Source organism: Sycon ciliatum, chromosome 9 (genome assembly GCF_964019385.1).
Source record: "Sycon ciliatum chromosome 9, ocSycCili1.1, whole genome shotgun sequence".
NCBI lineage: Eukaryota > Metazoa > Porifera > Calcarea > Leucosolenida > Sycettidae > Sycon > Sycon ciliatum.
The window spans coordinates 8,986,321-9,002,064 of record NC_088651.1 but is presented as its reverse complement, the minus strand read 5'-3'; the positions used below and the strand labels follow the sequence as shown (position 1 = coordinate 9,002,064).

At 47.8% G+C, this 15,744-nt stretch overlaps 1 protein-coding gene across 1 annotated transcript; it reads left to right on the top strand.

Annotated features, from left to right (window-relative positions):
- The first annotated feature begins 1,229 nt into the window (after positions 1-1,229).
- On the top strand, positions 1,230-14,908 carry LOC135825373 (TNF receptor-associated factor 3-like). The gene is made up of 7 exons (XM_065338109.1): positions 1,230-1,664; positions 7,586-7,766; positions 8,210-8,455; positions 9,818-9,892; positions 10,428-10,683; positions 11,789-12,086; positions 12,960-14,908. The coding sequence occupies exons 1-7, from the start codon at positions 1,492-1,494 to the stop codon at positions 13,540-13,542; spliced, it is 1,812 nt and encodes a 603-aa protein (XP_065194181.1). The 5' UTR covers positions 1,230-1,491; the 3' UTR covers positions 13,543-14,908.
- The last annotated feature ends 836 nt before the right edge of the window (positions 14,909-15,744 follow it).

The following is a 15,744-nucleotide window of genomic DNA, read 5'->3' as shown; positions in this document are numbered from 1 at the left end:
CCCTGCACGAACGTGAAGCGCCCAGATGATCTGATGATCGCGTTGTGCATGAAGCTCCGAGTCGAAGCTGTAAAGACAGTTTAGCTGTCGCTGTCGTTCTCTTCCTGTCCTGATCCTGGACTCCTGTACATGTGTACATGTACATGTACATGTACTGGCACTAGACAACGACTAACCTACACTACAGTCACGTACATGTACATTGTACATGTACGTGACTGTAGTGTAGTGGTACCAAGCTTTTTTTGTTTTGTCAATACGACTGATCACACAGTACAGCATGGTGCTGCGTTCCCAAAAATAAGCAAAACAAAATGGACAAAACACAAACAAGCAACTAGAACACGATAAGCAACAAACGCACAGGATCAGGAGGGAAGCAAGAAATGGCAACAACCACGCGTTAGCGAGATGTGGGCATGGGCTTCCGACACTGCCAGAGTGTGGGATACCTCATTTTGTAGTAAAAAGTACTAAAAACTAGGGCTCAAACGGTCACGGTTTTACCCCTAAGCTAACGGTCGGTTTACCGGTTATGCCCTATAAGTATAACTTAAGCCACGGCAATCCGTATATTTGACTCTACTCATTCAAAAAAATGTACCCTATTCAGTACAACGCACACATGTACACTGTACATTGTACAATCATGTACATTGTCTTGCATGCTCATTCATACTGTACAGTCATACTCTCGCACCAAGAGACCAGAATAAAAATTAATAATGATTATGATATGACCGAGTTGACCATGGTTGACAGCCCAGAAATTGCGTACGGGAGCGACATGTCGACAGCCTGCGAAAGTGCATACTACCGGTAGTAGTAGTACTTTGCAACGACCTGATACTATACTAGTAGTAGTACTTGAAAAATTGACAGAAACGTTTCTGCGTATAAACCGTTATCGTAACCGGTCTGCAACCGGTTAACCGAACTACTCGTTTGAGCCCTGCTGTGCTAATGCTAGAAACTGCAATACTCGTCTAGCTGCTTCAAGTGCTCGCAAGCTTGTTATGTCTGTAGCTGTGGTAATCTAGATCTAGTGTCAGTGATGTCATCGCTTTAGAAAAAACCCCGCGGCGCGATCTAGCCTAGACTAGCTAGCGTCGCCTGGCTGTAGATCTAGTACTAGTACTACTACTAGTACTAGTACTAGTAGTACAAGTACTAGGGAGAAAGGTATAAAAGGCATCATAATCTGCAAGCGATCGCAGATCTTTTGCGGGCCGGGCCGGCCCTCAGCTTGGGGGGCTCGATCGGAGACTTTGTGCGAAACTATTGTGTGCTACTACTACTAGGGTCTTGGGACAGACCTAGTCACCTAGTGTAGTACTATTAGTAGTAGTAGCAGTGCCAGTAGTACTTCCACTGGATTTGTGAATGCGTCTTCACTAAAAATTAATAATTGCAATTTTTTGCAACACTCGACTCTGATCTGATGGATTGGTGTTCGCTGAGTACTATAATAATATTACTAGTATTCGAGTTATGGTCGAACCAAGCAATATCCTAGTGAGCTATGCCGGTGTGCATTGCTTGCAAACGGGGACGGAATCGCTAACGTGCTGCAAGTGCAACAATCTGCTACGCTTCGCAGTCCAGTCGAGTTGTGGGTGTCGTCACTGCAAACGATGTTTTGCCGATGCCATCGAGGAATATAGGTGAGTGTTTTCTTTCTAATGCTAGTTTTATGTCTTAGTGTTAGAGCTTCGCTGCATGGACAAAAGGGAGGGCCCCTAGTTCGAGTCCTGGTGGTGGCAGTCAATTTTGTGAAGACTTCCCTGGCCCTCCTCAGCTACTAGTACCTGAAACTTAGGATTTTTTGATTGTGTGTGTGTGTGTGTGTGTGTGTGTGTGTGTGTGTGTGTGTGTGTGTGTGTGTGTGTGTGTGTGTGTGTGTGTGTGTGTGTGTGTGTGTGTGTGTGTGTGTGTGTGTGTGTGTGTGTGTGTGTGTGTGTGTGTGTGTGTGTGTGTGTGTGTGTGTGTGTGTGTGTGTGTGTGTGTGTGTGTGTGTGTGTGTGTGTGTGTGTGTGTGTGTGTGTGTGTGTGTGTGTGTGTGTGTGTGTGTGTGTGTGTGTGTGTGTGTGTGTGTGTGTGTGTGTGTGTGTGTGTGTGTGTGTGTGTGTGTGTGTGTGTGTGTGTGTGTGTGTGTGTGTGTGTGTGTGTGTGTGTGTGTGTGTGTGTGTGTGTGTGTGTGTGTGTGTGTGTGTGTGTGTGTGTGTGTGTGTGTGTGTGTGTGTGTGTGTGTGTGTGTGTGTGTGTGTGTGTGTGTGTGTGTGTGTGTGTGTGTGTGTGTGTGTGTGTGTGTGTGTGTGTGTGTGTGTGTGTGTGTGTGTGTGTGTGTGTGTGTGTGTGTGTGTGTGTGTGTGTGTGTGTGTGTGTGTGTGTGTGTGTGTGTGTGTGTGTGTGTGTGTGTGTGTGTGTGTGTGTGTGTGTGTGTGTGTGTGTGTGTGTGTGTGTGTGTGTGTGTGTGTGTGTGTGTGTGTGTGTGTGTGTGTGTGTGTGTGTGTGTGTGTGTGTGTGTGTGTGTGTGTGTGTGTGTGTGTGTGTGTGTGTGTGTGTGTGTGTGTGTGTGTGTGTGTGTGTGTGTGTGTGTGTGTGTGTGTGTGTGTGTGTGTGTGTGTGTGTGTGTGTGTGTGTGTGTGTGTGTGTGTGTGTGTGTGTGTGTGTGTGTGTGTGTGTGTGTGTGTGTGTGTGTGTGTGTGTGTGTGTGTGTGTGTGTGTGTGTGTGTGTGTGTGTGTGTAGCGATATCAGACGAAAAATGTTACTTGAAACCAGAGGAATGAGTGATATACCAATCGAATCAGTATCCAAAACGCTCCGTACTGGTCAAATTTTAGGTGAATCCAAGCTATGGAAGCGGTATTTATACGCCCTCGAAGTAGGATGACAGGCACCCTCCATTGTCGTGCTGAGGGATGCACCACTGCATACAAACAGCAAGAATCGATGGCACAAAAGCCGTCAACTTGCCCAGTGCGTCATGAGCGGTTGCCATGGGGAACAAAGTGCAGTGCTGAGGGAAAGTGCAAAAATTACGACGAATCCGTACTCCAAGCAACAAAATTAATTAGTTCGTCTCGCCATGGACGGCAAAGGACAACACCTTGTCGGAATCAAGCATTTTTGTTTCTCTATCGCAAAGCTACTAATGTAGTATCGAACAACTACGCCAGTGAGAATCCAGGAACATTGGGACGTGTTTTGTACAGTTATTTTCATCGTTCACCTTGCTCTGTTCCAAGACCAGTCCATTCGATATCGTGTCGATTTGGTTTACCTCGAGCTGCTTAGCCAGAGATGATCCAACGCCAAAATCACGTTGTTCCTTTGGGCCTCTCATCAGAACTGAAACCACTACTTGAACACGCACGTAGACCACTCATATGTACCCTGTTCACATAGGTGCGCACAAAAAGATCAAAAAACTATGGTGCGCAAGCAAGCACGGCGACCAAACTTTGCAAGAAACTAAATTCAAGGACGCGGAAGACGATGGTGAGCGAATCCAAGGCGTGCACCGATGCGCAGGGACCGGAAAAGCCAAACGAAAATAACCTACTTTGGCTCAACGGCAGCTTCGCGAAAACACAACGCAAATTGCTAGTTCAAACTCTGAACAGGGGCTTTCTCTTTGCTCTTCGCCTTCTTCCTCTCCAAACATTTCAAAAACAAGCTTGGGCTGCTGTACGAGTCCATGGAAGTATGCTGCTTGGACGCCCACGCGATTTTTTCAGCCTGGTGCAGGATCACGGTCGTGTGCCACGCGTGACTGTAGCTGGTATGGTCAGCCCTGCGACACGATTTTAGGGCGATTACGTAACCACTCTGACATCCCTAGTGTGTGTGTGTGTGTGTGTGTGTGTGTGAGTAGTGAGTTGTGAGTAGCAGAGTAGTGCTGCGGGATTTGTTGTGTTGCAGTGTGACACAGCACAAACATACTTATACACACACGCAGCGCACACGGGTGTGACCTATTAGCGCACTAGTAGTACTAGTAGTAGTGCTATAGTATACACTGGAAGTACAACCCTAGTCACTAGTGAAGTGGCGCTTGTACCTGTACTTGAAAGCCGCCGGCACAAGTGCTTTCTTGAACAAAAAAGTTGAAGAGCTGGGACCGCAGTAAAGTTCTAGACACTACAGTACACTGTAGTGTTAGATAAGATACATGTACACTTCACTTACCCCTGGAATGCTGTACACTTCAGTTCTGGAGCTGTTAAGGGCTTGTTGATCAGGTTAGTGTTGTATACAATCATGTACTTCGAAGTACTGTGTACTGTTCTCTGACCAGCGTGCTACTTGTAATAATATGCTGACAGTGGATGAGTCATCCTACCAATTTTGGTGCTGTCAGCCTGTCATGCGTGTGTGCAATCTTTCTATCACGTGAAAAATATACATAATAATTAATTGAGGAAATATTGCGCCACTGTGCCAGCGTAGCATTCAGGTGTGATTGCCCAACCTGCGTGAATGCAGCTCTCGCCCAGTGGCTTCTAGATTCGGCCAACAGTTTTGTTTGGTGGTGATTTCTCAATCTAGCTGGATGCAGGGAGCAATGCTTGGTGAAAGAACGGGAAATATTACTGAATCGTATTGTGTGAAGGGATGGGGTAATCCTAATGTGCCTGCCCTGGCTTGAGCAGTCACATCATGGCAGTGTTTTAGTGATGCAACAGTGATTGTAATGAGATGATGGAACTTCCGGAGACGACGACTGTTTGAGAGCATATTTTCAGTATAGTGTCATGTATGGCGTAATCAGATGCAATAATTATGTCATCATGAGTCGACGACTGAATTGACCTGCAGGAGAGTGTATTCTACCCAGTAGATAGTAGCATCATGAGTGACGTAACCAGATAAGAAGATAATGATGTAATCTGAGGAGACTATTAAATTTTATTACTAGTGTACGTGGCAAGGCGGAATGGTGGCTGCAGGCATGGTGATGAGGTCACTGCATGCGGCGGATCTGTTGCCGGTAGTATGTGTGTGTGTGTGTGTGTGTGTGTGTGTGTGTGTGTGTGTGTGGGTGGGTGTGTGTGTGTGTGTGTGTGTGTGTGTGTGTGATGTGCTCCCAACATTCATCTGTAACTGAGCTATAACGGGCTCGTGTGGTGACAGGTGACGCAATCAAGTTGGGCTGCTATGAATGACGTGACTTGATTTCGCGTAATGTTCTGGGAAAAATCTCGAATGAAAAAGAATTTTCCTGGAATGTCCACGGTCATGTGACATGCTGGTCATACTATTATGGTGTGAGCTGAAGGCTGGTAAGAAATGATTGACTATTATGCTATGCTCATGCAACGCCATCATGTCAGGTGTTTTCATGGCTCTGTCCGGTAACGTTGTTCACAAGATCATGTGTAAGCAGTGTCGTGACTGCAGTCAGGTGTTAAGCAGCTATGGTACGATGCAGACAGACGTGTTGGCGTCATCCGTAATGATTCGACTCGGTTAGGTGATAGGTCAGTCAGTGTGCACATGGTGTGTATGCATTGACACTGCCCATCCTAGCCTGGACAATATGGTACCAACTATGGAGGGGTTAGACGGCTTTCCCTCTCTCCCGATTCAGCCATGCAAGGAGGTTTTCTTTTCATGACCTCTGTAATCCTACCGACTGTTCCTGTAACTCTACCAAACCATATAAAACCAGGCAAACGCTTTAGAATGGCGCCAGTCCCGTATGGGTTGTGACTCTTGCTTTTTGTCCGGTGACAGTGACAGCGGCAAGAGGTGTGATGTGCGCATTTGAGGGTGTTCTAGCGTAGGCTAGCGCTTTCTCCAGCGTGCACGAGTACGTTTTGCTGATGTGTGCTTGGTCATAGTTATGATCATGCGTACAGGTCAGCTATACTGACTTGTCAAGTATCGTTGCATGGATCCAATCCTGTCATGATTACATGCACACAGTGCTACTATGTTTGGGGGGTAGACTGGAGACATATGTCAGCAGTTGACAGCTGGACGCTCCCTCTGATCTGACGTATCAATGAGCTGCTGCTCAACTGTGGGTGGAGCCGCACTCTCCTCCCGTTCCATGTGTGGAAAAATATATTCCTCAGACGGCATTCTGGCGGCCTTGACGAGCATAGACCAGGAGGGCAGATTCTCATGGTCCCAGAGCTTACACCATTGCCTTAATTGGAGTCCAAATGAGAAGCCGTGTCACCCAGGGCGTAGACTTCATTGGCGTGTTTTTTCTCTCCGTCTGTCTCGTCCCACCTCTACATAATGTAGCAACTCACGATCTCCCAAGGCTAGTGCCTAGTGGTGGCTCAGTCTTGTTGCGTCTGTTATGTGAGAAATATCCGAGGTTCTGGTCTGAGCCATGGTTGATGTCCTTCCAACTGATGCATTCATCATTCAAGGGACAAGGAGAGAGATTGGGGGTGGGGGGGGGGGGAGTGACAGGATGAATGGAGGGGAAAGAAGGAAGAGAGAGAGAGAGAGAGAGAGAGAGAGAGAGGGGAGAGATAAAATACAGGGAGAGAAGATTTGTTTTGGCGGATGATTGTCTTTGCGTGAATCTCGGAGTACCAACAAGAACTTGCTTCACTCTGTTCTTCTGGGTGTATGTGTGCGGGGGGGGGGGGGTAGGTGCGTGTGCGTGTGGAGAGAGAGAGAGAGAGAAAGGGTGACAGTGAAAGAAAAACGAACGAAATAATGAAAATGAGATATCCTGTAGAGTTCTGAGACAAGTTCGAAACTGTAGCCTGCATGGAGAGTAGAATGAGTGAGTGCAGGCCGATGCTCAGGCCACCCGGCAGAGCTGGTGTGTAGTGTGTAACTCGGGTGAACCTATGGTGGTCAGGGTAGCCGAGTGTGTGCCGAGGATTGCGAGAAACTAGAGTGGCAACTTCTCCATGGAGATGAGACATGGGTAAGTTGCCACTCTTAGACTCGTGTCTCACCTCCAGGAGGAAGTATACAGCAGCCATACTGGTCGAAATTTAAAAAAAAAAGCGAAATTAAAACAGAAATAAACTAGAGTGGGAATACCCGATAATAATGTGCAGAATCAGAATGAATTGAAGGAGATCAGGAAAATAACACCAATAATGGCAATATGCATATGCAAATGTAGATGTCGAAGGCAAAAAAACAGAATTAAATTGAGATTGGAAAATGATCATACACGACACACATGGGGAATATGAATGCAGATGAGAGATTGCTGAACACGAGAACTGACAGCACTGCATACTCATGCAATCGACGAACTGATGTCGCAAGCCTTTTCCGAAATGTTCTATTTGCACCTTTCCCTCAAACTAGTGAACGCACTACTTATGATATTCCGTTCTCAAGCTCGCTTAGAGCTAAAGTACTAGCAACTGTAATCCTATCCATGGAGCCCTGGAGCTCACATTGCCAGACCCAGTTACACTACTGGAAATACAGACCGCTGCAGCACTCGAGCACGAAAACCAGGGATCGGATTTCGGTTGCCACCACCCCCGTAATAGCGAACATAGCACATTCTCTCATTCGTACGGCACACCCATACTGAGTTTGCACTGACGTCCTTTTTTCTGTTCTGCCCTGGGTCTTGTCGCATTGCAGGAAGTCTGGAAGGAGAGTCGAGGAAACAGGGGAGCTGATATGTTCAGTGTGTACTGGTCCTATAGATCCTGATGAGAGTTTCGAGGACTTGTTTGCCCGCAAAGAAGTAAACGAACTGAGGATAGCATGCGCGGGAGAGAGTCTCGGCTGCCAGTGGATAGGGAAAGTGGTGGATTATGAGGTAAGCCATTCGACAATTGTGTGTACGTGTGTGTACGTGTGTGTACGTGTGTGTACATGTGTATGTGTGTGTGTGTTTGTGTGCATGTGTGTGGTGTCTTTGTGTCTTTGTGTCTGTCTTTGAGTATGCATACTTGTACTATCATGCATTACTGAAAACTGGCATGCACAGGATCTGTAGTTCTACAGGGTGTTTAGCACGTGACTGATATTCTGCCCGACAAATTCCGCTGCCTACACGCACTTTCAGCCCTGTGCTGTATGGGTATGCTGGACTCGCCACACGGAAGCCATGGTCTGATGATGACGGGCATTGTTCTTCTCCTTCTGTTGCTGCTGCTCCTGCTGCTGCTTCTGCTGCTGCTTCTCCTACTGCTGCTGCTGCTGCTGCTGTTGCTCCTACTGCTGCTGCTGCTGCTTCTGCTGCTGCCGTGCTCCTTACAGAGCCACTACCAGGTATGCCAGTATGTCAGTGTGCCTTGCAGCGAGTCTCGTTGCGATGCCATGGTACCTCGCAACCAGCTATCCCACCATAGGAGTACAGCATGTGCAGGCAGGATGGTGGCCTGCCAGTTCTGCAATGCCAGCATGCGCTATAGAGAGTTAGACGAGCATTTGAAGGAGAAATGCACAAAAATAACGCTCACGTGCCCAAACACGTGTGGTGCCATGGATTTTACAAGAGATGAGGTAAGCCTTGGGAAGTATATGTGTGTGTGTGTGTGTGTGTGTGTGTGTGTGTGTGTGTGTGTGTGTGTGTGCGTGTGTGTGTGTGGGGGGGGGGTGCGTGTGTGGGTATGTGTATTCGTATATGTAAAAGTTCTTCATTGTTGAAATTGACAGGCGCGTAGCAGCGCCGTTGGAGGTGCTCCGGCGGGAGGGTGTCCCCCGGGAAAATTTTGAAACTAGGGTGCAAAATCCTTCATTCTGGGCACTTTTGGCATTGTGTTTATAAGAAAAGTGGTCCGGCCAGAGCTGGCTGGCCGGCCTGGCTCCTACACTAGGGATATCAGCGAACGCACTGCGCAGCCCATCTGCGCAGGTCAGCCTGGCCCATCTACGCGCGGCCGACAAGAAAACTCATGAACACTTTCATTTTTTTGCAAAATAAATCGTGCGAAGAAGATGCACGGAATGGCTGAAAACTAGGCTGAGGAATAGTAGCATCCAGAGACTCTCAAACAAATTCATGGTCCATCGCTTCTGACAATGGCAGCGAAGACATCAGGGAGCTGATTGCAGCAACTCTCTACCAAGCGCGATGCTGGTTACTCACCAGGGCAGGGCGCTTCCATCGCGCAAGAAATGGCCGCGAACGAGAAATGGAAGTCCGATTTTGGAACGATCCAACCAGGGAAATTCCTTGAAAATTGGCCTGAACACCTCTCATACTGGTGTTTCACGATGTGCAAACTTTCAGAGAAATCGACCGGGGAGAACGTGGTGAGTTCGTGGGTCCTCGAGTATCGCGTATGATTTGAATGGTCGCGGGGACAGAAGAACAGTAATTTTACGACTCCCAGCGGTGCAAACAGACCGCGGCTATGTTTTCTCTGTCGGCCACGATCACGTTCAAAAAATCGATGACGCAATGCATGCGCAGAGGCCTGCGCAGTGCGTTCGCTGACATCCCTACCTACACCCCTGGTTCAAGATCTATTTGTGCTTCCACGTGTCATTTTTGTCTTCAGCTTTGCTTTTGTCTTTTGCGTGTGTTGACGTGCCTGTGTGTCTGTTTGTTAGTGTGCCTGTTAGCACTTGGCTTCTGCATGTATGCATGTGCGTGCGTGCATGTATGCATGTGCGTGGGTGCATGTATGCATGTGCGTGGGTGCATGTATGCATGTGCGTGCGTGCATGTATGCATGTGCGTGCGTGCATGTATGCATGTGCGTGGGTGCATGTATGCATGTGCTTGCGTGCATGTATGCATGTGCTTGAGTGCATGTATTGTGTGTACAGTATATGCATGCACATACTTTCTACTGTGCTCATATGATTGAGGTTGTTACATGGTATTTATCTCCCATGTGATTGCTGTGTTGTACATAGATCGTGGACCATCGTAAAACATGCCCAATGGAGCAAGTACACTGCTACTATTCCGGGGCGGGATGCACATATTATGTGAGTACAAGTTACGACGCATTGCCATCGTTACCTACTTGCCATCCATGTTTGTGCAAATTTTGTGCTGCTGCTGCTGCTGGTGGTGGCAATGTGGGTGAGGATCATGCAGCTGCAGGTCTATCAGTTGCTGCTGCCCACATTGTTGCTGCTGATGTTGCGGCTGCTGCTGGTGTTGCTGCTGCTGTTGCGGCTGTTGCTTCTGCTGCTGTTGCTGCTGCTGATGCTTCTGCTGCTGTTGCTGCTGCTGCTGCTGCTGCTGCTGTTGTTGCTGCGGCTGCTGTTGATTGTATCTCGATTGGCTGACCAAAACGGACAAACGTCCTGTTTCCGCTGCAGCTATTGCTGCTGGTTCTGCATTTTTGCTTTTTCTAAAAACGCTATGTGGTCTACCGTGATAGGAAAACTTACTGGAGTCTTCAAGGGCCCGAATCACAGCACTACTGAATGCAATAGTGCTCGTGAGCCGTTCAGCAGCGCTATGCGATTCGTCATTGTTCTCTTTGCTTGTGTTGCAATGTTGTGTGTATGGCAGGGTCCCCGTAACACATTGCCAGTTCATCACGACAACAATGGGGCCTATCATATGCAGCTGGTGTACCTTAACGGAGAAACGGTTAAGCAAACCTGCGCCAAGCTCACCAGCGAAAACACTAAATTACGCAAGGAAAACAAAGACCTCAATGACAAGGTCGTGATGCTAACGGAACAGCAAGCGCAGATGCAAAAGAAGTATGAGGCGGTGGAGTGGATGGTTGAAATGCTCTCCAAGAAGTTTTCCGCTATAGAAGGTAAGTTACTGCTAGTATACACTATATCCGGACATGCACTTAACTGGAAGGTTCTCGTATTGCAGCGATAATCAGACAGCGGCAGACACCCACAATACAGTATGATTATTATAATTATCGAGTTAGACCTGTCATGTGTGTGTGTGTGTGTGTGCGTGCGTGCGTGCGTGTGTGTGTGTGTGTGCGCGCACGTGTGTGTGTGTATGTGTGTGTGTATGTGTGTATGTGTGTGTGTGTGTGTGTGTGTGTGTGTGTGTGTGTGTGTGTGTGTGTGTGTGTGTGTGTGTGCGTGTGCGCACGTGTGTGTGTGTGTGTGTGTGTATGTGTGTGTGTGTGCGTGTGTATGTTGGTCACTGCACGGGTCCAGTTCTTCCTTAGCTATTAATTTATGCTACTAGTAATGCAGTCAGGACAGTGATCAGAGTCATCAGAAGGTGTTTAAGGGCTAAGGGCACGGGCAGCAATTTAAACTACCATTTACTCATCGGCAGTGTCCGCTGAAAGTTGTCAGAATCTAGAGCCAAAACCAGTGTATGTTATTGATCTACAAGGTACCTGTGTCACAGAGTGGTGTCTGGTTGCTGGCATAGTGCCCATGGTGTGTCCCACGCCCGCCCTGTGGATTGTGGTGGAAAGGAGACAGGAGTAGTACTAGTACTCAGCACGAAGTGTGTGTCAGTGATCCGAGATACATTTCAAGGAACACAAGATATTCATTGGTTTGAGGAAAGATGCAAACGGGGAAACGTCTGAAGAAAGTCAGAAGGCGCTTACGGATGTCACACGATGATGCTGCTTTTTTTCTGATTCAAACTCGTTCTGAGCACAACTTGTGTAGCATGTATTGCTCGCCACTTTCCAACATCATCATCATATCACTGCTATTCATCCTGTCCACTGCACTGGACATAGTAGCCTCGAGCATGCTTCATTACACTAGTAAAGTGCGTATGTTAGGGTTGATTCACCCCCTGTGTAGTCCGTATTGTCTAATGGGTGTGTGTGTGTGTGTGTTGTGGTTGTGTATGTGTATGTGTATGTGTATATATGTGTATGTGTGTGTGTATGTGTGTGTGTGTACGTGTGTGCTCATATCTGTAAACAGGTTCTTCAAGTTCTTCAAGTCTAGCACTAGCCGGCAGCAAATCACTTAGCCCGGTGAACGAAGCTCCTGCAGGCCTGCATCAATATGCTGCTGCGCGTACATCTCAGCACCTGCCGGTATCCTTTCCCACCGAACAGCTTGCCCTGACGACCAGTTCAATTGCGGACTCGTCCGGTGTGGCTACATCGACCAAAGACTCCGTTGTGTCTCGCTTTGACCACAGTAAACACAGCAGTGAGCTAGAGCACCTCAAGTACACAACTAACTCAATCATGGATCATTTGCAGCGCGTTGATAAGTAAGTCTCAGTACATGCCCTTATGTACGTCTGCCAGGATTGACGCCTAGGGTGCGTAGCTACGAAGCCATGACCTATGAAGGTGCAGAAAGCCTCACCCCTCGTGCAGAGTTCATATCCAGTAGGCAGGGTTACATACTTGTCGATAAGCGCCTGGGGCTGGTGTCGCCAGAACAGCAGATTTCAACCTTCTCCGCTTGGTCTGCTTACAATGGTCTAGGGTTCATCATTCCTTTGTTTGGTCTTTTTGTTTGTGTGTGTTTGCGTGTGCGTGCGTGTGTCAAAATATACTCTAAAATAGGCCATGGGAAGCTTGGTTGCTTCTCCAAGTTTCCCCACGAAAGAAAAAAAATCCCATCAGACATTGTGCATTGAGGACAATTCCAGTTGCTCCCCCTTCTTTTAATTTCTTATTTCGGCCAGTATGTCTGGTCTGTATACTATGTCTAAGGGGTGAGCCATGATCAAGTTGCCATAGTGGGGTGTGAGGTCCCCACTTTAAACATCCTCTCAGATCCTCATCTGCTGCTTGTGTTTCTTAACACAGTTATTGAGTAGCCGGTAGTAGCAGTACGGACATGGCAACTTTCGTATTATACATTTATCTAACTGTTTTATCATCAATCACCATACCACAACTGCGCTCTCCAGCCAACCTTGAAAAGTTGCCACTGCACACCATCAGCAAAGCGACACATCGGTTGGTATTGAGCTTTGACGATGGCGTGCTGTGGAAACGTCGTGCCGAGGTCGGCTGAAGAGCGCAGTTATCGTGCAGTGGATGATGACAAAATCTGTACAGAGGTGAATGCTGCTGCTCACCTGTTATCTAACTGTTGCGTTTGTTGATGTGTTTCTCTTCTTTGTATATAGCTCTATAGCCATGCAGAATGTTCAACTAGCCGACATGATGATTCGCCAAGACCTGATTGAAGTCAAAGGTTGTGAAGGCATTCTCGTCTGGCGCATCTCCAATGTGGCACGGCGGCTGCAGGAAGCGGTGTCCGGTCGCACTCCATCTCTCTATTCTCCGCCGTTCCATTCGTCACAGTCGGGATACCGAATGTGTGCGCGTGTTTATCTGAACGGGGATGGCTCCGGAAAGAACACGCACGTCAGTTTGTTCTTTGTTATCATGCGCAGTGAATTTGACTCGTTGCTGCCGTGGCCCTTCCAGCAGAAAGTCAAACTGTCCCTTCTCGACCAGACTCCGTTCCTCAGTGCCGGCGAAAAGCAAGACCTCGTGGAGGTGTTCCGCCCGGACATCCGTAGCTCCTCCTTTCAAAGACCAACCACCGAAATGAACATTGCCACCGGCTGTCCTAAGCTGGCGCCAAAATCGTACCTGGCATCGGATCGGTATGTACGTGATGACACGCTGTTCATAAAGATTGAAGTCAGCCAGCGTGGTATCAACCCTCCGGATAAGCCAATGCTGGACTCTACCACTGCCTAGGCAAGATACCGCATGATTTCCTGTCACCGGTGTCGGTGGTGGTTAGCTGCAATTGTGCTCGGCGCTGCGCCTCTGGTCTCTCACTACCAGCCAGGCACACCGGCACACACACACACACACACACGCACGCACGCACACACACACACAAAGACTTGACGCAACACGTACATGTGTACATGAGCGTGCAAGCGTGTGTTGCCGCCTGCAGACGCGGCACTCTCCCGCGGGGTGGATGTCCAACCTGTCCAACTGCTCGGTTTGTGCGCTCCCTCTCTTTGAACATTGACATGGTCAGAATGCCATCAGGCTGGTATCTCTGAGCGGCTGATGTCAACAGCCATCTGAGTGATCCGTGCCATGCTCGTTTGTCCTATTGTTAGTTACCTCCTCCTATACGTTGCACAACCTTTTCCAAGCTGGCCTGCATGCGCCCTCGTACTCACCTATTGTCACCTCTTGTCTCCTTTTGTTCCGTTGGCCTGGGTAGCTACTTTGTACTTTCCCGCCCATATCTGCCATAGCTACCCAGGCCCCTATATCTTGCCACCCTCACTCGATCTCTCTCTCTTCCACAATGTAATCGTTTCGTTCGTCTTTGTCTCCGTCTCTTCGTCTATAGTAAATGTTGTTCCACCTACCTGTTCCCGTTATCCCTGGTGTCTGGAGAGTAATCGTCCTTGTTCCTACCCAACGCTAGTAACAATGTCTCCTCTCACCAAGCGCCATGTTTCTGTTGACTTGCCGGTACTCCATTTCCGTTTGCCGGAGGTGTAATCCATCTTCCGCCCATCGGCTCTCATGGACTAGTATGATTATCCTATCCTGCAGGCGTATCCTGCTGGAGTATCCTGCTGGAGTTCTAACAATAACTTATGTTACTCGTAACTCTACCCTTTTTGGACATCACATTATAATCATGAATATGAAAAGCATAGATTATCCATCCAACTTCTAAACAAGATCAGTATCGTGAAGAGTAAAGTGCAGTTCTAACTTTTAATTAATGACCCGAACACTTGTGGCGGCTTGTGCATCTACTCGAAGTCATTGTAGTTTTACTGTTGGGCATGCCCTAGAATTTATCGCCTGGTCTCGCTTTGATGACGGCTGTTGATTGTGCCACTTCTGCTGTAGTTTGCACAGCAATTATTGTGTTTCTATTTAAGTCGTTTATACTTCGGAGCTCATTATCGACTGTGATATCTGTCATTACATTATAACCCACTGTACTAGATGTAAAAGCTCCGGTCACACTCACTCCACTTATTTATCATCTCCCCTGTGACAGTTCAATAACATCACCAAATACAGGTGCTACATATCTATTACTATGCTATCTGAAGTGCAAGTACGGTATTACAATGGAGTTGTGTTTGAGTTTGCCCACTTGCACTGGCACCGCTGTTGATAGCGGAGTTTTGTGTTTGTGTGTGCGTGTGTGTGTGTGTGTGTGTGTGTGTGTGTGTGTGTGCGCGCGTGTGCGTGTGTGGTGTGTGTAATACTATGTTGGGGGTCGATTCACATGGCTTCGCCAGTTGTATGGATTAGACAGTTATCTGGCGCAAGTCTTGATCTGTCTCATTCAGATCTTGTTTGCTATCGTTGCTATAAGAGAAAATTTGTGGATGCACATCCAGTGTACTCAGTATTTGCAGAATTGTGTGCGTTCTCTTGCGACGGGCGTATACATGGTACATGGTGTGTATGTGCGGAGTGTGTTATGCGTGTGTGTCCGTGTGTGTGTGCACGTGTGAAAAATAGGGATTCACTGGCCAGAAAATAATCACTTCAAACAGCTGTGTGGTGGATACCAGGCTAAATATAGTGGCGGTCAATTCATCAGCCTTGCAAGCTGTTGAATGGTGTAATCCCAGCACAAGTTGCTATGTCTAACATAGCTGTTCGCTATCATCGCTTCCGCGATGGGCATGTCTGAGGTGTACGTCTGTGTGTGTGTGGGTATGTGTGTGTGTGTGTGCAGAGTGTGTTCGTGTGTGTGCCTGTGCGGATAATGGCTTTTGAACTATCTCTTTGTGTACTGATCTGAATGGCGAGGCTCAAATTTGAATAGCGAGCTGACAACCATCTGTATGCTTCGATAACTGTGGTGAATTGCATGGCTGATAGCTGGACGTGGTCGGTCAAGGCTGTGCTTGATCATGCTTGGGTCGATGATAGTTCAATACAATGTATTGTTCATGT